This window comes from Mya arenaria, chromosome 4 (genome assembly GCF_026914265.1).
Source record: "Mya arenaria isolate MELC-2E11 chromosome 4, ASM2691426v1".
Taxonomy (NCBI): Eukaryota; Metazoa; Mollusca; class Bivalvia; order Myida; family Myidae; genus Mya; species Mya arenaria.
Genome location: NC_069125.1, coordinates 68,635,181 through 68,658,543, shown reverse-complemented (window position 1 = coordinate 68,658,543; position 23,363 = coordinate 68,635,181). Strand labels below are relative to the sequence as shown.

The 23,363-nt window shown below is 39.8% G+C and overlaps 1 protein-coding gene across 1 annotated transcript; it reads right to left on the bottom strand.

The window, feature by feature from the left end:
• Nucleotides 1–1,376: 1,376 nt before the first annotated feature.
• Nucleotides 1,377–22,802, bottom strand: LOC128231034 (uncharacterized). Its single transcript, XM_052943456.1, has 15 exons — nucleotides 22,750–22,802; nucleotides 22,132–22,286; nucleotides 21,192–21,366; nucleotides 20,669–20,807; nucleotides 18,600–18,606; nucleotides 17,170–17,380; nucleotides 16,042–16,213; nucleotides 15,480–15,639; nucleotides 13,662–13,829; nucleotides 8,844–9,087; nucleotides 8,605–8,739; nucleotides 3,677–3,775; nucleotides 3,027–3,118; nucleotides 2,303–2,459; nucleotides 1,377–2,057 (listed from the first exon to the last, which is right to left on the bottom strand). The coding sequence occupies exons 1-15, from the start codon at nucleotides 22,784–22,786 to the stop codon at nucleotides 1,963–1,965; spliced, it is 2,046 nt and encodes a 681-aa protein (XP_052799416.1). The 5' UTR covers nucleotides 22,787–22,802; the 3' UTR covers nucleotides 1,377–1,962.
• Nucleotides 22,803–23,363: the final 561 nt, after the last annotated feature.

Genomic DNA, 23,363 nt, shown 5'->3' with positions numbered 1-23,363 from the left:
TTAGTTGGGCGGTGACTGATCGGGGAATTATTTCGAGTTATTATTTGTTTGTTCTCGATTTCCCGTTCCGCCGGTCTGTTTGTTTCTGTACTTTCTTGCATTCCCGAACACGACCCCCGACCCAATCCCTTTGAAACTTCCCAAAACCCAGCACTCCTGCGTGGGCTTGCCGCCGATAAGGGAACAAGTGACACGATAACGTACGCAATTGGATGCAATTTGTCAAAACATATATCAATCGAGTGTAACAAACAAACATACTATTGAGATTCTGAATTAGATTCAAGATAGATTCAAGATTTATTTACAAAAAATCCAGAAGGCAAAGGCACATTTGGACAAATAAACATACAATATAGTGTTAACACGTGATTCAGTGCAAACATCATTACAAAACTTAAAGATAAAAATAATTGAAATATCGAATTCACATATGGTCAACTGCATAAGTTAAGTAAATCCATATATTGCATTATTCTTTCTTTTGAATTAATTTACATGTCTTACTAAGAGTAAACTCATACATATACAATAGTTGTTCTATGCTGATAGTTATATTAACAAATAATCTGTAACTCCCCACATAGGACAACCTTTACAAAACGAAACTATAGGGAGCCTAAGGGGAAACTTAGTCTAGTAGAAATACAGACAGTAAGTATGTGTCGAAGAGAAAAATGATATTTAATAAATACGTTAAGATTTTAGAAATCATATCTACTTTTAAATGCGTATTTATTTTTAAGGAAGGAAGTGCTTTCAATTAGTTTTAAATTCGGCAGTTGCATTTGCTTCAATTTTAAATTGAAAGTAATCGGCACAACCATTTTTATTTGCTAAATGCATACTTATAACCTCTCAACCAGCTTAGTGTTCAGGATTATATTTCGTCTACTGTCAGTGTCTCTGTCGAATTCTACCGATTCACCCGACTCAAATCAATTTAGGTTGACTGTTAATTTACCCAATTCAAAGAACGGCAGTTTTAAAAAATGCTGCCATTCCATTGGACAAACTATAACCAATTATAATCGTAAACAGGATGACCCGCGAAGTCATATCTCAAGAGTTTCCGTGAGGTTTGTTTGTGCATTTATGTATCTCTTCTGACGTCTTGTGACACCTTCCAATCCTGGGGATTAATTAAAGATAAAACGCGTCCACCTAATGACCATATTTGCTTCAGTTTAATCCGCAAGTAAAAGCTTGTCTATATAACTATTTGGACTTATCTGTAATTCTTTAATTAATTTACGGACATTGTAAGTGTGGGGAAGTCCAGTTTTATCAAATACTTTAACAAAGAAAAACAAACAATGCAACCATTGAGGAAATCAGTTTAATTCAAACATACAGTTATAATTCACGTTCTCCTGTCGTTGCCCGTATACAAGCATTCTGCCAATTGACCAATAAGAAACACAATATAAAACTTTTACAAATACATTCAGTACCATGCCAAATTAAAACATTTGGTAATAGAACGACCTCGCCAAGCGCACATATATCATAACTTTGAATTATTGCATATACATGATTGTGTGAAATTCTTCGACACGACTTTAAAAGTAAAGTGTAACTTTTCAACTTTCAGTACGAGTTTATTCGTACAGTTTATAACGTTCATCGTGAAAAACAAGATGAAAGACATGTTTCTGCTAACAATTATAAATTGTAAGCTGCTTTTCAAGTTTTGAAACACTATTGCTAAAAATGATAACAATGAGTAAAGATGTACATTAAGGGCGATACTAATGGTCATGATGATTCCAATAACCCACGATGTCGTCAAGAATCATGGCAACACATTTCGTTCTTGGAACCTTTGCACATGTCTGTTCAGCATATTCTTGTGTATTGAATTAAACTATCGAAGTATTTGAGACTAATTTACATTTAGACATTCGCGTAAGCGTTTTCTATCCTAGCGGCCGAACGGACAGATGGATGGACGGAGTGCGTTCAATACTTGTCGAAGATCTCCTCCTCTTTCCACTCATTTATAGGCATCTGCAGCAGAGACGGCGGCACCGCCTTCTCGATGGCTACGCTCTCGTCTAGAAAATAACAACATGCATGGGGGCTTAGGTAACTGATTTCAACATAGCGAATATGGGATAAAGGGTGTCTGCGATGTGGGACTAGGACCTCTTAGGCCTATTCGAGCTGATATGGTTTGTTAGAAATTTAAACCATCTTGCGAAAACTATATTTTCAAATCGGGAGTTTTCGTAAAATGTGGAATGCTATATTGGATCCGAAATGTACGAACTTCAATCCCCAGGTACACTGGTATACGTACTTGAGGTTACGCTTTGGTATGAATTTCTCTTCACGTCTTTGTACTTGTCCATGTTCTCCTCGAAAGACTCGCGCTTCTTTCTCCCTGAGTCGCCCAGGTTTCCCGTGTCAAACTCGTGCCTGTCCAACAGCCAGTGCGTCGTCATCCGCAATTGGCTCTGCAGATGTATGAAACATTCATACATACATACATTTTTCAAATAATCTTTGAGGCCTCGAAGACCTCTTTTATTTGACCCGCAATACGGACCACGGGGTCTAGGCCATCCCCAAGGGCCCTTTCAACATAAAGAACAATAGAATGTCTTGGATATACATGCTACATAAAACTATGGCGTTGATTTAAAGATTAATTCACCTTCACAAACGTGACTTGTTTGGTATAATTGTTCGAAAAACGAGCCTACAAAAGTTGGCTACTTTATATATGGATTGCATTTGGTCTCAAGCACGTACTGTTACGAAACGAAATGATTCACAGACCGTTTACAGACATCAACGTTTAGCTTTACTAATAAATCGATTTCTAATAACATCATCTTAAATTTTCTTTTCATGTAGTTTGCTTCGATTACGCTTTTTGAAGCCCTCTATTTGTCTTTCTGGACTAAATCTGAGATATGAAAATGTTTTTGAATGGTGCAGTTATAAACTGTACTCTTAACGTTTTCACACAAGTACTTACGTTAGCCTCTTAATCACGTATTAAATTCAAATGTTCTTACTGAAAGGTCGACTGAACCTCGACATTTCGTTTTGAATCGACCGCTCTTCATAAGAAATGCAACTGTCTTATCGCTGATATGCACCTTGTTGGCTGAAAGATATGGCAAACTTAAGTAGGTAAATACAAATTACTGCCAAATAACGCTCTTGTAACATTTTATGAGCATTTGTACAGATCATAAGTGACGCATGATTTCCCTTCTTTGCACTTTCAATGCATTTGTCATGTTATTCCTCATTGAAAGGACAGAATCGTCGTGATTCCACACCTTTCAAGCACACTCACAACCAGGTTACGTTAAAAAAAACTAGAACGAATTTCTTGTAGACTATGGCATGAGTATAAGTGTATTTAAGCCACCTTCAAAGAAATGAAATCATTTATCATTGAAAATACATCATTTGTGATGAAATTGCACCTATTAACTATTGCATTTGCGATTTATTGCAATATCATTTTCCAATGTTGTTCTACCACGGAGGAATTGAAATCACAATTTAACAAAATATTAAATTGGCAAAAAATTAAAACCACTCTCACACAAAATGTATAATTGGTAAAGAGTAATAGAAAACAGTTCAAAACATTGTTTTACGACTTAAAATATTTTAAGTAAACGCATTAAGATAACTGTTGTTTGTGACTTACGAAGGCCTTTGAGCTTCATACGACTGGCTACAAACACTGCCTCCCCGAACAGACAGTATTTGAGCATGACAGTTCCTATAACACCAGCTCGACATGGACCTGTAAACAGTAATATTGGATATGGAAAACAGCCTCTTTCTCAAGGAAGGACATGGTAGTGGTATTGGTGAAGGATTGTGGAAGGATGTTGGTGATACAGGGAACGGGCAATAGAAGGATGTTTGTGATACAGACAAAGACTAATGGTAGGATGTTTGTGATACAGAGAACGGGTAATGGTAGGATGTTTGTAATACAGAGAACGGGTAATGGTAGGATGTTTGTAATACAGAGAACGGGTAATGGTAGGATGTTTGTAATACAGAGAACGGGTAATGGTAGGATGTTTGTAATACAGAGAACGGGTAATGGTAGGATGTTTGTAATACAGAGAACGGGTAATGGTAGGATGTTGGTGATAGAGAAAGGGCAATGGTAGGATGTTGGTGATAAAAAGAAACGACAATGGTAGGATGTTGGTGAAAAAGGGAAAGTGTGATGGTAGGATGTTGGTGATACAGAAAAAAGCTAATGGCAGGATGTTGGTGATACAGAGAAAGGGTAATGGAAGGATGTTTGTGATACAAAGAAAGATTAATGGCATGATGTTGGTGATACAGAGAACGGGTAATGGAAGGATGTTTGTGATACAAAGAAAGATTAATGGCAGGATGTTGGTGATACAGAGAACGGGTAATGGTACAATGTTTGTGATACAGAGAAAGACTAATGGTAGGATGTTGGTGATACAGAGAAAGACTAATGGTATGATGTCTGTGACACAAAGAACGAGTAATGGTAGGATGTTGGTGATACAGAGAAAGGGCAATGGTGGCATGTTGGTGAAACAGGGAAAGGGTGATTGTAGGATGTTGGTGATACAGAGAAAGGTTAATGGTATAATGTTGGTGATATTGAGAAAGGGTAATGGAAGGATGTTTATGATACAGAGCAATGGGTAATGGTAGGATATTGGTGATACAGAGAAAGGGTAATGGAAAGATGTTTATGATACTGCGGAAGGATAATGGTAGGATGTTTGTGATACACGGAAAGGGTAATGGTAGGATGTTGGTGATACTGCGGAAGGGTAATGGTAGGATGTTGGTGCTTTTGAGGAAAGGTAATGGTAGGATGTTGGTGCTTTTGAGGAAAGGTAATGGTAGGATGTTGGTGCTTTTGAGGAAGGGAAGAGGTAGGATGTTGGTAATTTTGAGGAAGGGGAGAGGTGGAATGTTGGTGATTTTGAAAAAGGGGAGAGGTAGGATGCTGGTGATTTTGAAGAAGGGGAAAGGTTGGATGTTGGTGATTTTGAAGAAGGGGAAAGGTTGGATGTTGGTGATTTTGAAGAAGGGGAAAGGTGGGATGTTGGTGATATTGATGAAGGTGAGAGGTGGGATGTTGGTGATATTGAGGAAGGCGAGAGGTGGGATGTTGGTGATAATGAGGAAGGCGAGAGGTGGGATGTTGGTGATATTGAGGCAGGGAAGGGTTGGGATGTTGGTGATATTGAGGAAGGGAAGAGGTGGGATGCGTATGATATTGAGGAAGGGAAGAGGTAGGATGCTGGTGATATTGAGGCAGGTAAGGGGTGGCATGTTGGTGATATTGAGGAAGTGAAGAGGAGGGATCCTGGTGATATTGAGGAAGGGAAGAAGTGGGATGTTGGTGATATTGAGGAAGTGAAGAGGAGGGATCTTGGTGATATTGAAGAAGGGAAGAAGTGGGATGTTGGTGGTATTGAGGAAGGGAAAAGGCAGGATTATGGTGATATTAAGGAAGGCGAGAGGTGGGATGCTGGTGATATTGAGGAAAAGAAGAGGTGGAATGTTGGTGATATTGAGGAAGGAAGAGGCGGGATACTGGTGATATTGAGGAAGGGAAGAGGTGGGATGTTGGTGATTTTGTATTGAGGAAGGAAAGAGGTGGTATGTTGGTGATATTGTATTGAGGAAGGGAAGAGGTGGGATGCTGGTGATATTGAGGAAGGGAAGAGGTGGGATGTTGGTGATATTGAGGAAAAGAAGAGGTGGGATGTTGGTGATATTGAGGAAGGGAAGAAGTGGGATGTTGGTGATATTGAGGAAGGGAAGAGGTGGGATGTCGGTGATATTGAGGAAGGGAAGAGGAGGGATGTTGGTGATATTGAGAAAGGGAAGAGGTGGGATGTTGGTGATATTGAGGAAGGGAAAAGGCAGGATTATGGTGATATTAAGGAAGGCGAGAGGTGGGATGCTGGTGATATTGAGGAAAAGAAGAGGTGGAATGTTGGTGATATTGAGGAAGGAAGAGGCCGGATACTGGTGATATTGAGGAAGGGAAGAGGTGGGATACTGGTGATATTGAGGAAGGGAAGAGGAGGGATGTTGGTGATATTGAGAAAGGGAAGTGGTGGGATGTTGGTGATATTGAGGAAGGGAAAAGGCAGGATTATGGTGATATTAAGGAAGGCGAGAGGTGGGATGCTGGTGATATTGAGGAAAAGAAGAGGTGGAATGTTGGTGATATTGAGGAAGGAAGAGGCGGGATCCTGGTGATATTGAGGAAGGGAAGAGGTGGGATGTTGGCGATATTGAGGAAGTGAAGAGGAGGGATCCTGGTGATATTGAGGAAGGGAAGAAGTACGATGTTGGTGATATTGAGGAAGGGAAAAGGCAGGATTATGGTAATATTAAGGAAGGCGAGAGGTGGGATGCTGGTGATATTGAGGAAAAGAAGAGGTGGAATGTTGGTGATATTGAGGAAGAAAGAGGCGGGATACTGGTGATATTGAGGAAGGAAGAGGCGGGATACTGGTGATGTTGAGGAAGGGAAGAGGAGGGATGTTGGTGATATTGAGGAAGGAAGAGGTGGGATGCTGATGATATTGGGGAAGGGAAGAGGTGGGATGTTGGTGATATTGAGGAAGGGAATAGGCAAGATGTTTGTGATATTTAGGAAGGGAATATGCAGGTTTATGATGATATTGAGGAAGGCGAGTGATGCTGGTGATATTGAGGCAGGGAAAAGGAGGGATGTTAGTAATATTAAGGAAGGGAAGAGGTGGGCTGGTGGTGATGTTGAGGAAATGAAGAGGTGGGATGCTGGTGATATTCAGGAAGAATAATGATAGGGCGTCGATGTTATTTCGGAAGGGGTAGTAGGATGTTGGTGATTTTGGGGTAGGGTAGATGGTGTCATCAGTTTTAGTGAGATGAAAATGCTTTGTGTTTTACTAGCAAATCATTGATAAAAAGCCTCAGAACTATATTAGATGTTTGATGTTCTAGCAGTGTAGTTGAAAGAATTACCTTTATATACTCTGGTAAGGAATATATGAGTATCATAAGTGTCATCCCAAACTATCAGTATATCACATATTTCGGAAGTTATCACTTCAATATAAGAAAAAAAATATTCAAACTTGCGTTAAATTTTGAGCCAAAGTATAGTTTCATTATGAAAATGACTTTCCAAATGGAATTGATGGGTATTCTATGAAGTCGCCCGACAACGATAACAAGAATTCGACAATGATGTCATTACCCAATGTACCCAATGGATAAGCAGTAAAATTCATCTGTTCAGAAGGTGAGAACATCTACACAACGTAATAGACATACTCCTATATACGACTGTGTTCCCCTACTCCAGACTACACAGTAGCCCCCCACTCCAGACTACACAGTGCCCCCCGCTCCAGACTACACAGTTGCCCCCGCCCCCACTCCAGACTTCACAGTTGCCCCCCATTCCAGACTACACAGTGGCCCAGACTCCAGACTACAAAGTTGACCCCTACTCCAGACTTCACAGTTGCCCCCCCCACACCCCCCTCCAGACTACACAGTGCCACCCCACTCCAGACTACACAGTTGCCCCCCCTCCACCCGCCACTCCAGACTACACAGTTGCCTCAACACTCATGACTACACAGTTGCCACCCACACCCACTCTAGACTACACATATCCCTACCCCAGACCACACATATGCCCCCCACTCCAGACTACACAGTCCCCCCAACGCCAGACTACACAGCTCTCCCACCATTCAGACTACACAGTTGCCCCCCTCCCTCCAGACTACACAGTTGCCTCCCCTCGAGACTACACAGTTCCCCCTCTAGACTACACAGTTGCCCCCCTTCCAGAATATACAGTTTCCCCTTCAAGCTACACAGTTGCCCCCACTCCAGACTACACAGTTGCCCCCCACTCCAGACTACACAGTTGCCCCCCTCCTCCATACTACACATTTCCCCCTCCAGCCTACACAGTTGCCTACCCCTCCAGACTGCACAGAATCCTCTCCAGACTACACAGTTGCCCACCCCCACTCCAGGCTACACAGTTGCCCCCAATACTACACGCCCCCCTCCAGACTGCACAGATACCCCATACAGACTACACAGTTGCCCAACCCCCACTCCAGACTTCACAGTTTCCCCCCATACTACACAGCACCCCCCCCCCTCCAGCCTACACAGTTGCCCCCCCTAGACCGCACAGTTCCCCCTCCAGCCTACACAGGTGCCCCCTCCAGACTACACAATTTCCCCTTTCCAGACGACACAGTTGTCCCCTCCAACCTACACAGTTGCCCCCCCTCCAGACTACACAGTTCCCCCCTCCAGCCTACACAGTTGCCCCTCTCCAGACTACACAGTTACCCCCTCCAGCCTACACAGTTTATTCCCTCCAAACTACACAATTCCCTCCCCAGACTGCACAGTTCCCCCTCCAGCCTACACAGTCCCCAACCTCCAGCCTGCACAGTTGCCCCTCCTCAGACTACACAGTTCCTTCTCCAGACCACACAGTTGCCCCCCCCCCCCTCTAGACTACACAATTGCCCCCCTCCAGACTACACAGTTGCCCCTCCCCCTCTATCTAGACTACAAAGGTGCTACCTGTGTGAATGCCAATACGGATGTGAATGGAGCGTGATGTGTTGAAGCTGAAACTTGTCTGGTTCATCACGTGCAGTAAATCCAGGGCTAGCGTGCATATCTCAGCCACGTGGTTATCGTCTTTGTTAGGTATACCTGAAACATGTTAAGTCATTTCGGAAATTGCTCTTGACAATACTCACAACACGCAATGCTGATTTTCCAACTAAATGTCAATTATATTTCGAACCCTCACTCACCGGATGCGACCATATAGGAGTCGTTGATTGCTTCCACTTTGTACACGTTGTAGTTGGCTATCCTCTCGTCCAGCACACCATAGAACGTGTTGATGAGGTCAATCACCTCACCCGGGGCCAGCTCCATGCTGATCTGGTTGAACCCGAAGATGTCCGCGAACATGATCGTCGCGCATTTGAAGAAGTCAGAGTTTGAATATGTGCCCTGGCTGCGTAGTTTCTTTGCTATTGATTTGGGTACCATCTGAAGATGAAAAATGAGACATAGAAGGAGATATACTATTGTTGTTACAAACAACACTCATTAAGAGATGTTGCTTTCTACGTAATATGTTAGCGTTTAAAAGATCTATGGATTTCGGCGGTTTAGGAAATGTTAGATAGTTCACAATGGCGTGATGAAAGTGACCGACTTCCACGTAGTGCCTGCGTAGTATGTCCTTCTTGGTGTCGTTGTATTGCAGATTACCATGAAAACCGTTTGTGTTCTAACAAACTAACTCGTGGAAAGAAGCTCTTTTTCTTAGTCCTATGAAAAGATGCTTGCGCATTTGTATACCTTTTATTATTACCTTTATATATTTAACCTCGTTTTGGTGTTTTTGTAACAAATACAAAAACACTCCAGTCGACATATATTTGAACACAGTAGAAATGTTTGTTTTTTTTAAATATATGTTTCAGATATTTGTATACGAATAATGTTTTTATTTTCATTTGAACCGTTTTTAAGATTTCCAATTTCAGAAATCCTACCAATTTTGTGTTTATGATACCTCACTATTAACCGTTACAAAGAATTTTTAAATTAAAAAATACAAACGGTTGAAAATTTCATTATCACTCCACAGAATTATAAAATTAATGGCCAACAGTGACAAGTTCGATAAAAGTTTGTACCCCAGACCTTGTCTTAAAGGTAATGGACCACTAATTCAGGGATTTTTGACAGGCTATTTCCACGCTGACAGGCCGTCAAAAATGGAATCTAGCAACAAGACAGCGTGATCAAGAATACAGAATACAATGCTGAGTAATAGCATCCAATTTGTAGTACTTTGCCCAAAGGGCTAGCTTTAAAAAATGGGCAAAACTGGAAATACACTTTTATAAATATACGACTATTTTCCTTTCTTCCATGTTATTGTTCGTTGTTCATTACTTCAAGGAACGCTTCATTACAACACAAGGAGTGGTGGAAAAGTTAGGAGTTGCATCATGACGTTTAATAACCTTAGGACCATTGACGCGAAGGTGTGTCCATCACCGGGCGACGGCAGGCTCTGACGGTAAAGCTGATACCAGCCACTGCAAAAATGTTGTCCTCGTTCCATTCTTGGCTTAGTGCCTCTAGACTAATTGCTATATTTAATCGGCTTTGCTATTCTTGTTATTAAACAAGTCCGATGACCAGATTTCTGTTATATACTGTGTTTTTATTCGGTGTACATCGAAATTCGCAAATAGTTATGAACAAGGACGAAATGTCTTACATGGATACTGATTCAGAGCAATATATCTGATATATTCGATTATGCTGCAATGAGAAACATAAAACATTTAAGTTTACCGTGAGTAGTTCATTCAGTTATAATCTGGCTTGATCACGCCCACCCCATCCCCCTTGCGGAAGATCCAGGGTATAATCCCCGACTTTGTCAAACCAAAGTACGTTTAAAATGATTCTCCCTTGACTGGTTCTCTGATCTTGGAAATTTGGTGATCTAAGTGCATGTTTAAAAAACAGTACAATTGTATTTCATGTATATGTGCCTTACACCGGCCACGCCAAAGAACCAAGAGGGCTGTTCGAAAATAGGTAGGTTATCGTGCCCGGATCTGCTCCTATCTTATTCTGTTCCTCAACAGCTGTTGTTCAGGTGTGACTGGAAATGACAGTCACTTTTAGCTCATGTCAGTTATGACATTTGAATTCACTTTCAGTTGTGATGGCACACGTGTGAATTCATAGAGCAACCAGACCTTCCATCCTTTCCGCCAAAAAAATCATGTTTCGAGATGTATCGGGACAGGGATGGATTGTTTATGTTGAAAATGTATATCTTGTTGAGCACAAGTAAAGATAACCAACTGTTGATACATCCGTATATTGTGTACGGTTACTTCCCTTACTTATAGAAATATTTTATTTCATTTTGCGAGACTGACACACACAACGAAATGCACAGGACACTAGAATGGAATTTTGAAGCACATTATTGATTTAATCTGGGTTTTATCCTGTTCGACTCTCGATATCATACATATCTCGTGCTTGCCCGTTCTATTCTTCACAATAAAGTGAACATTTGTACTGTACCCAATATCTATTTTAACAGTGGCAATTGTTTTGCATGGGAACACATGGGAGATCTATTACGAAGTATGCAAGAGTCAAAGTTCGTCCCCAAATGAGGCTTTTAGCTTTCAATAAAAATAGTATTAATGCATAATATACTAACAATACGTGAATAAATCATATCTTCGAATACTTCAAATTTGCACAAGTTGTGCCTAAAGAAACCTGGAAATACAGAATTAGATCTAAAAGTGATCGTTTGCATTCACTTATTGATTTATCATGCTCCAAGTAACCCAGCGGCGTGTTTGTTCGACATTCTTTCAAAAGATCGTCAATGATTAGGTTAATTGTTAATTTTCGTTTAATTAATTACTTCACTTTTTTTAAAACATTCGTTTCCTCCTGAGAATCTCAACTCTTCATTGGCACCACGACCTATCCATTGGCACCACGACCTACCCATTAGCACCACAACCTACCCCATTGGCACCACGACCTATCCATTGGCACGCACCACGACCTATCCATTTGTACCACGACCTACCCATTGGCACCACAACCTACCCATTGGCACCATGACATACCCATTGATACCACGACCTACCAATTGGCACCACATCATACCAACTGACACCACAACCTACCCCATTTGCACCACAACATACCAATTGGCACCACAACCAACCCCATTGGTACCACGACCTATCCATTGGCACGCACCACGACCTATCCATTGGCACGCACCACGACCTATCCATTGGCACGCACCACGACCTATCCATTTGTACCACGACCTACCCATTGGCACCACAACCTACCCATTGGCACCACGACCTACCCATTGACACCACGACCTACCCATTGGCACCACATCATACCAACTGACACCACAACCTACCACATTGGCACCACAACCTACCTCATTGGCACCACAACCTACCTCATTGGCACCACGACCTATCCGTTGGCACCACAACCTACCCATTGGCACCACAACCTACCCCATTGGCACCACGACCTACCCATTGGCACCACGACCTACCCATTGACACCACGACCTACCCATTGACACCACATAATAGCAACTGACACCACAACCTACCCCATTGGCACCACAACCTACCCATTGGCATCACAACCTACCCCATTGGCACCACAACCTATCCATTGGCACGCACCACGACCTATCCAATTGTACCACGACCTATCCATTGACACGCACCACGACCTATCCAATTGTACCACGACCTACCCATTGACACCACATAATACCAACTGACACCACAATCTACCCCATTGGCACCACAACCTACCCCATTGGCACCACAACCTACCCCATTGGCACCACGACCTACCCATTGGGACCACAGCCTTCCCATTGCCACCACAACTTACCCATTGGCACCACGACCTATCCATTGGCACCACGACCTACCCATTGGCACCACGACCTACCCATTGGCACCACGACCTACCCATTGGCACCACAACGTTCACAATATCGAGTCTAGCAAAAAGTAACGAGACAACGTTCAGTCAATAGAAGCTACAAATATGTAAAGACACTTTTTAAACCTACAGAAAGACAACGCTTCATGAACATCCAGAATTGTCAACATTTAGCTCTAACATCTAACATGTTATGCAACTTCTAGACGATCAGCTTTGGTTTTTGTTTAGAACTTTTACACAACGCATAGTCAAGTTTACTCCTATATATCTCTGAAACAAAGAGGCCATACTCACCATTTACGTCCATTTTCTACTTATTGGCACTTTAACGAAAGACGCGTGGGAGCATTTTCAAAATATATCAAAATGTGGCGGATCCAATGATTGCCCGCCATGATATATTGTAGTGTGCCGTGGATAGCTTTTCTTCAAATACATAGTCTAGTTTTATCTTAGATTCTTTGACAATCAATTGTAGCAACAAATAAGGGAATTATTTAAAAGGAAAAAAGGTTATTTCCGTATTGATGGTTAATCAACAAAAATGTACTTCTCTCTTCAAATCTTCCTGTACTATAACCATAGTGTTTTTTTTGTTTGTTTTTGTGTTTTTTGTTTTTTTTTGTTTTTTACAAACGATGGCAATGAACTGTTTAATATTATCCTTGTCTCCTGTTTATTGATCTCTACAGTCGTATGAGTAGGTAAGGGACTTAATACATATCGGAGAGTTGTCTTATTTATACTCATTGTTTACGTCAACAGATTAAGCGATTCAACTGGTTGGACTGTTCCATTTCTTATAGTTTTTATTTGTACATAAGGGGAATCATCATAGTATTTTTGTTCTATTATCGACTAAGAATGAGTAAAGGTGTTGATATAATATATATATATATATATATATATATATATAATAGTATAATAGAACATTCAAGTTTTCAATACATATTTTTGCAATATATTTATAACTGCCATTTATGATAAAAGTTTTTAAGAAGAATCCACAAAATAACCTTTCTACACCACTTTACTCTGAACCTGACCGTCCATTAGGTACTTGCCTGGAAGAGGAGAGTGTCAGCCTTGTGTTTCTCGATATTGAGTTCCGTGGTCTTGTGGACGAGTGTCTGTGTGTATCTCTGTATGTCACTGGCGAGTGCCTCGGAGGAGAACATGATGATCGGGCACATCCCGATCACCACCACAACCAGCACCGCGTACACTACAACCTGGGAAGTACAGAAGCATAGTTTGATGTAACGTAAGACGAAACCTAGATATAACACATACCAATCACTATCGCAGTCAGTACTGCGAACAAATATGGGTACACATAGATGGTATTTAGGAGGAGAATATTATGACGCGGCACATCACATCAACATCACAGCCAGTACTGCGAACAAATAGGGATACACATAGATGGTATTTAGGAGGAGAACATTATGACGCGGCACATCACATCAACATCACAGCCAGTACTGCAAACAAATAGGGGTACACATAGATGGTATTTAGGAGGAGAACATTATGACGCGGCACATCACATCAACATCAGAGCCAGTACTGCGAACAAATAGGGATACACATAGATGGTATTTTGGAGGAGAACGTTATGACGCGGCGCATCCCATCAACATCACATCAAGTACTGCGAACAAATAGGGGTACACATAGATGGTACTTAGGAGGAAAACATTATGACGTGGCACATCCCATCAACATCACAGCCAGTACATGGTACTTAGGAGGAAAACATCATGACGGGCACATCAAATCAACATCACAGCCAGTACTACGAACAAATAGGGATACACATAGATGGTACTTAGGAGGAAAACATCATGACGGGGCACATCAAATCAACATCACAGCCAGTACTGCGAACAAATAGGGTTATACATAGATGGTACTTAGGAGGAAAACATCATGACGGGGCACATCAAATCAACATCACAGCCAGTACTGCGAACAAATAGGGGTACACATTGATGGTACTTAGGAGGAAAACATCATGACGGGGCACATCAAATCAACATCACAGCCAGTACTGCGAACAAATAGGGATACACATAGATGATACTTAGGAGGAAAACATCATGACGGGGCACATCAAATCAACATCACAGCCAGTACTGCGAACAAATAGGGGTACACATAGATGGTACTTGGGAGGAGAACGTTATGACGCGGCGCATCCCATCAACATTACAGCCAGTACCGCATATACTACAAATGAGTAAAACAGTGTATAATACATAGATGGTACTTAGGAGGAGAACATTATTACGAGGCGCATATACAAATCACCATTGTAGCCAGTACCACACATACTACAACCCAGCAATTACATGGTAATAGTTGTAAGGAAATACGAATTAGAAAAGAACATACGTTCTCAGCCAATGAAATTCCAGATAGACATTCATCAAGTACTACGCTTAATCATTAAGAATTTCAACTTTCGCGGGTGTTTAAAGGTCCGCCTACTGCCACTCATTCGATACACACTCCCTGCGTTTGATTTTGCGTTGTCAATGTATCAGCCAATGAGGTCGATTCTAAGTCAGATAGATGACCTGAAGTAATTTCTGATTGAACAGGAAGGGCTCGTTAGCTTCGCTCACTCCACCTTTTGTTTTTCATTAAGAATTAATTTTATGTCATCTAACTATTACGGAGAACATTAAGACGGGGGGAATACAAATCACCGACATAACCATTACCACATGTTCTACAACCTAGCAATTACATGGTGATATTTGATGGTAAATCAACATCACAGCCAGTATCGCATGAACTACCAGCTAGCGAATACAGGGTAGTAGCTAGGTAGAGGGGAGTATGATATAATGATCCAGTTTGACCTTGAATATGACTTGGGCGAGGACCACGTCCACTTCCTCAGAGATCCTATGTGCCACCTCCTCTTGTATAAGCAGGAGGGAGTCCAGGTACTCTGTCATATTGTCGAAGAAATACTTAGCCTTCTCGTTCGACGTGTAGTTCTGACCAGGCACGTGGTACTGTATCTCTTTCCTGCAGGAAATCAATTTAAAACAATGTAAACAAGTATTAGCAACGTATTCGCCGAACGTAAAGTAAGGGACTGGCATTATTAAATATTTTAAAATCAAAGTTGCGACTCTCAAAATCACCAAAAAAAAGTAATTTTATTTGCCATTGAAAATGTAAGGATTGCATTAGTTGGAACGCATGCCATCTGGATCTGGTACCCTACCATGCACAAACATTACCTGCCAAATACCAAAAACGAGCCACACAGAAAATAATATAACGATTCAATACATTAGGTACCATGCACATATAGAAAACTTGCGAATGTTTTGGACAACGGCATCTACCTGATATAGTTTAGTGGAATTACAGTAATGATGACACCGAACTAGTTCTACGAATGTTTTGGACAATAACTTTTACCTGTAGTAGTTAAGAATGACAGTGATGTTGAGGCCGAACTCGTTCTGCGATTTGACCTCCTCTGTGTGAAGGGGCACCACGATGTCCGAGTAGAACACAGCGGTCTTGTAATTGTACTTGAAGTCGTGTATCTGCTCGTTGTAAAACTCAAAGTCGCTCCAGCTAGGAAAACCTGTGTACCAGACAAAATAATGAAACCAAAATAAAAACATTTACGGGTAAAAAGCAGCTGGTATGTCAGTATAAGTACCTTGAAACATAAGACAAATATTGTACACTATTCAGCACATCGAATTAAAATTTAACCATTTTTTCTCCCACCTCAGATAAGTAGATCCAATAATTTAACCATGCTAGAAATTCTTATCTTGCCCACGGGCGAAGATAAAATGCCCGTATGGAACTCCCTTTTTATGGTCACCACATTGTAGTTACCTCCCTTGTTAAAGACTGTCGTCTGTAGCATCATGGAAACCTTGTCTTGTGGCAATACTTAGAACGCTAATTAATTATTTTTCGCTTTAAATGTCACAATAAAACAGTTTTCACGCACCTTTCAAGAAATAATGCTTCACTCTCCTTAGAACTATTTAAAGACCGATTTGACTATTTACATCATCTGATTCACTGCGCGCATATCCATGACAACCACGAATTATCGCATATCCATTCGCAATTATTTTCACTAAGCACAAAAGAGTTCCAGCAAAAAATACATTTTTACCTAATTTTGTTTAACTGAGGTGGGAGAAAAAGCATCTACCATAGCCGCTCGTGTAAGATAGGTTCATCCCGACCCTCGCGCAGGGTGTTTTGCGGAAACTCGGTAAACCTCGTTTCCGCAAAACACCCTACGCTCGGGTCGGAATGAACCTATCTTACACTCTCGGCCATGGAAGATACTTATAATCTTATATACCTACTTTTAATTATTATAACAATTTGATAAATTTCATCAGCTTGATGCAAGAACTAAATATCAGCTTCAATTTCTTTATGCAGTTATTGAGTTATTGCACTAGGGTGACGTAATGTTATGGCTTTTTATTTTATTTTTTGTTTCGAACCATATCAGAATAGACAAGGCAATCGTAAACGTTTCAATATGTGCAAGACTCAAATACGTACCTCCGTATGCATAGAACATGGCACCGTATGCCCGCTCGACACCGATGTCCTCCTTGCACCTGGTGACCTTCTGATAGGCAACCAGAGTTTTCCACGTGGAGCCAAACCCGGAACCTTTGATGTTCTCCACTAGCCATTCAAGGAACTCTCTGAACAATGGACATAGTGATGTTTGTAATTGAGAGGTAATACCAAGTACTATAGAGTGAAACTAATACGAGACTTCCACTGATAGAATTAAGAAATAAAATAAGTCATCAAAACCACACAATGTAACATTTATTATGTCTGATCATGTTTGATAATTGCTGATAACAATTTTGGAAGACTTATTTATAAATATGACTGTGCGTACAAAATAGAACTATTTTTAAGATTTTTTTTTCTGACTATTTATAAACTTGACACATACCCGTCAAATTGGGAATTTTGGTATGTATTTGTTAGGAATTTCGGAGAGGTGGAAAATTACAATAAATTTAAGACATAACTATATATAGGTATGTACGAATTATAATGATCTATTAATACTATTTATAACCTGTATGTGTGTGAAAAAGCCTCTACATTTGTTATTTCATAGAAATCGATCACTGATTCATTGTTTTTTTCATTCAATATGGGAAGATATATTGAGCTATTTTTTGGCATAGAGATTTTCATGGCTTCATTGAACGGTTTTGTTTAACAATGTCATTGTCCTTTTTGACTAATAGGATATTTGAGATATGTATATTGTGATTAAAGTCTTCACAATATTAATCTTGACCGAATTTTTGCTATCATAATTCGATATCGCTTAGATCAAATAATTTACACTAAGGCCTAATAACAAAACGAACTGTCATCAACATATCACTAGATGTAAAGTTTAAAATGCAAGCCTTCAAATAATGTATCAGTTCTGTATTAATTTTTTTTTTTTTTTTTTTTTTTTTTTTTTTTAAATAAATCCCATTTATACTTCAATCACAATAGGCAGTATACTTCCTAATACACGGTTGCGAAACAGTGGCTCCAGCTCTTTAAGGAGCTGTGTATAAAGAGGAGCCAATGACATTTCCGAGCTAGAGCAAAAGAACGGATATCATCGTAAAACGTAAGTATGACTCGTTATTTTATCTAATATCACAATTATGAGGGCTTATTTGAGAAATCGGGGAATGCAGTGCCATATAAATATGTTTAATCTTCACACGTATTTGGGTTATTTTGTAAACATATTGTTTATGGAGTTATAAAACCGATTCTCCTATCAAACACATCAATGTTTACAAACGAAAGTAGAACATTTTCACCAATTTTCAGCTGAATTTCACTCAAGAAGCTTACATTTAAGATAAAGCCAGTATTATCGAGTGCTTTTCGCACCCGTGTAATATGAATCCGTATTGGATATAATCCAGCGCATGTGTAAATTGAGAAAATACGTGAGAACTGGAGACACAAAGTTCAAGGATAAATGAACACTGAAATATAGACACGTAACGTCTCAAAACAACACACACAGATTACAAATACATTAAATTGTCTATAGTATGTAATGCTGGGGTTACCGCCTTGGTACGGCCAGCGAAATAGGAGTTCATGGGAGATTTAAACCAGTTTTCGATTGCTCAACTTATGAATGTTGCAACAAGTATCAACACAGTGTTTAATCAGACAGAATCATACATTTCAAGCAAATACTACACAACAAAACAACAAGCTTATTAATGCAAAGAATCAAAGACATTACAAATGTTTTTGTAACATGACTAAATGGAAGCAAGTGCAGCTTACCAGCATACCTAGTTTGAGGTACCTGTATAGCATTCTTCATTTATTGAGCGAAATCGGATTTTCATCTCATGGTCACCACGACCTTGACTTTTGAACAACTGCCGGCAAAATAGTTAGGGTGATTGTCAAGTTTGCTAGACCTCTACCAAGTTTGAGGTCTTTAGGCCAATGCGATTTTTAATTAACTATATGCCACCCTTAGGCATAACAATATCAGGTGCATTTATCGCAAAAACAAACATGACATAAAACTGAAAGCAAAGTCAAAATTTAGCGCACACATGGTCATGACTGAACTTGCATATCACATGACTTTTGTAATGCAAGTTTTACAATATTACTCTAGATACTAATACTTCGCATATTTATTAAATCTTACACTGTTATGTTCATAAAATATTTTGATACTGAAAGCTAAATTAACTTCACTTAAAAAAGGGAGGAAATAAGACAATGATATCACCATGCTTGTCGCATACGTATTGTTCCTCATTGCATCATTCATGCTGTTATATGTAATGAATTGTCATTGAATGTTCAGATTTACCCATTTGTTAAAAATCAGATTATTTTAAATTAGCAAAACATCCTCCGAAACTTTTTCCGAGCTTTGATGAAACGGGTCCTATGGTTCGTAAACCAAGCTATAAACTCCGTAACCTATGAGTTTGGGGACAAGTTCTTTAATGTCCATACTATGTTAAGACATACGTTTTTGTATCCTGTGGTTCTTTATTCTTTAATCAGTTTATACAATTGTTTGTTCATGAAGGTTGTTCTTTATCAAACATATTTTATAGTTTTATTTTACAATACTAATATTGGCTTGTCCATTTTGATCACGTGATGGTACAACATTGAAACATAAATGCAACAGTTTGTCTAATATTAAATATGCTGGTAGTACCTTGGAGTAGTGATTGAAAACAATGAGGGGTTTTTAAAGGTTCTTTTTAATAGTTGTCGTAACATGTTTGGATTTAAGTGTAGGCCAGTCATTGATTTCACAAAAAGGGACACAAATGTCAAACAAAACACCAATTTTGTACTTTGATTGGTTCTTAAACTAGTCCAAATATTGATGTTAAAAATAAGGACACATTCGTAAGTAAATTTTTAATGGGGCTTAACGCGAGTCCAAACATTTATTTCACAGAAAAACAATTCTTAAATAAACTATTTTGACTGGTTTGAAAAGTAAGCCGAACAATGATTGAACACAAGAAAACGGGACAGCTGAGCCACACACGTAAAGAAATATTATGACTGGAGTTGAAGGTAAAGTCTTAACACTGACTTCGCAATCAAAACGAACATGAAGTATTTGACTGATTTCGAAGCTAGGCTTAACATTTCGCTTACACGTGTCATAAAATAATTGCAGTCCTTAGAACAAATAAAGGTGATTTGGAATCCTACCATTTATAACAGCACGTAATATTTTATACAGTAATTAAAATTATTTTATTGGTTTTATTTTCAAATGCTTTGCTGTTGGTTCATGTTTGTAAAAGAGGCAGGGGCAAATGGTTGTAACTATAATGCAAATGAAATAATGAATGTGTTTGTAACTTAGTACCCTTGTCATAAATACGCATGGTAGTTGTAAAACAAGACCTATAGGTGGTGTTCAACAATAGAGTTTGGCCCAGCTAGATTTGATTAAGAATGCTGTCCGAGTTGGATGTATACCGCTCTTAAATGCAGGTATATGTACCTTGTGATTGAGCTGTAGAAGTTGATCTCCACATAGAGGTCGACAGTGAGCGGGTTTAGGGAGTTCCGGTGCTGGGAAATGTACGACATCAGATTCGCCTTCGACCGGAACTCCTCACGGGGGTTGTCCTTCAACTCGCCTAGAATGTGTTTATGAGTAAACGGCTATACAAATTTCCAATGTTTACTGTATTCTTATATAGGCATACTATACTTTATGATATATGGTAAAGAGTGTATCTATAGACTTGATTACTACATCTAGGCTGTGTCTTTTTCACTAAGTAACTACTTTGCACATGTCATGTCCCACCGAAGCACCCGACCAGTGAAAATGAGATTACTGTGAACCGAAAAACAACATGACGTATTTTTGTAGCAATAACAAGAAGTCAATGCATATGAGGTCGACAGCACCTTTCTGATTTTCCGAACGTTCGATAAGCATAATACTATATATCCTATATATATCGCCAGTGGCTGATTTTAAGACGCTATATTAGACATAACGTGCCATACAATACCTGGCCATATGGACAGTTCCTGCATGGCCTCGTCCGTTGCGATGTACTCTGCTAGGAGGAAGGATTTGGTTCCAGGCCCCAGGTCGCTCAGGTAGAGAACGCTCATATCCCGCTCTCGCTGCAGCCGGTGGATCAGCCGACCCAACATGACCACGATCGTCATAGACTGTTTTGCCTGATTGTATAAAAAAAACTCAAGCAAACTCACGGCGTCTAAACGCCAGCTCCACCACTTTACGGTGGTGCAAAGAAAAAGAGCTGTCGACACTTCCGTGGTGGAGCTGTGCCCTATGTTTACATGAAAAAACGTGAGTATGATTTATATTTTATTTGATAATTTCATTTAACGGACATATTTCGAAAATCGGAGAATGTGGTACCGTGTAAGAACACTTCTACTGTAGGCTGGTTACTATTTTGTTTCAATATTGTGCAAACTGTGGTGCCAGGAGCTTTTCTCCCGAATCGGACTTGTGCATATTTTGAGATCTGATTACCATAGCAAGTACATTTCGGTGCTTACACACCCCGTAAGCTAGGCCGCTAGGCCGCTAGGCCGCTAGGCCGCTAGGCCGCTAGGCCGCCAACTTCACGCCGCTAGGCCGCTAGGCCGCCAGGCCGCTAACTTCACGCCGCTAGGCCGCTAGGCCGCTAGGCCGCTAGGCTGCTAGGCCGCTAACTTCACGTACATAAAACATTCATTGATTGAATCTAATGCAATTATGATACAATATTCTATATTTATCGTAGGCGTTGAATGCATTGTTTTTTTTTCTGTATTGCCACATGAAAAATGTTTTAATGCGATTTTTTTTTAAATATCTTGGAAAACTGTTAAGCGACCTGCACTCTTGCAGTTATCACATACATGTCATGAACATGGCAGGAGAGAAAACAAACTCTTACATGCTGCACCCTTTCTTGCATTTGTGTAAGTTACCATTTCTATTTCCGACTTGCTCCTGACGCTGTCTGAGAGGGAGTACATGGTGAAGCCCCATACTCCTAGGATAGGGATGACGGTGAGACAGAGGATCTTCATCAACTGGAACCTCTTGCCCCGGTCCGTCAGTGGGTTCACTCTACACAGGGGACCTTAACAACATGGTGTGCAGGGGTATAATTGATTTACAAAGTATGTCGATGAACCATTTCATATGAATAGAGCAATGGTTGTGTTAAGGTTTTTATCTTTTAGTAAAGTTTTCATTTAAAAGTGTGTTGCTGTCGACAAAACATTTCATATGAATTAACTACAATTAAGCAATGGCTGCCTTAAGGTTTTTATCTGTTAGCAACGTTTTTATTTAAAAGTGTGTTGCTGTCAATCAACTATTTATCAAGGTATGTTTATTGGCTCTGATAAATGGCCTTGGAATACGATCCAAGCATTGAAATGCCCAGAATCTTGTTAAAAGCTCAATAAAGTTTAAGGAAAATGAAGATCCTGTTTCATTGTACTGAGTTTATTACGAGTTAGGAAAGTCCTGAATCCCAATGAATCAAATGATCTAGGGTCTTTCGTATGCATTGGCTTTGGTAGCTTATCATTACGTACCACATCCTATGTCTTCAAAAATATTGGTTTGAATCATGTCAATGATGGCAGCATTGTTCACCGGTTCCGCCCCTTTACGGAGATTTTCAACCCTGTATTAGATGTTCATCATATTTACAAGTGTTTGACATAAACCTCATTAGGTCTAAATAAACATGTATATAGAAAAAAAGAAATCTCGAAATTTAAAGCATGTATAAACGAACTTGTTTTAAAACACTTAAGAAGAAAAAGAAGATCATTAGTTTTGGATAAAAAAGATAAAAAAAAATAATATATATATCTATATTTGGTCAGAGCCTAGGACAAACTAGCGATGGCAAAATATTTAAAAACTATGTGAATATATAATCAATGAAAGAGCTTGGAAAACAGCATTGTTTACAGTAAGATATAATCAAAGAAAACAATACTCACTTTAAGTCTGTCATGATAGTAGTTCCAATTTCATGTAAGAAATATACTTATATGTTTTTACTAATATAAAGCCAATCACTAGCGGCTAATTGAGACCTTTTTATTATGTAAAATGTTAACAAGGCATATCCTAGCAACATGTTTAAAGATGCGATTCAAAGGTGTCGTTACAGTTTCCAAGGCGACTCAAGACGCTA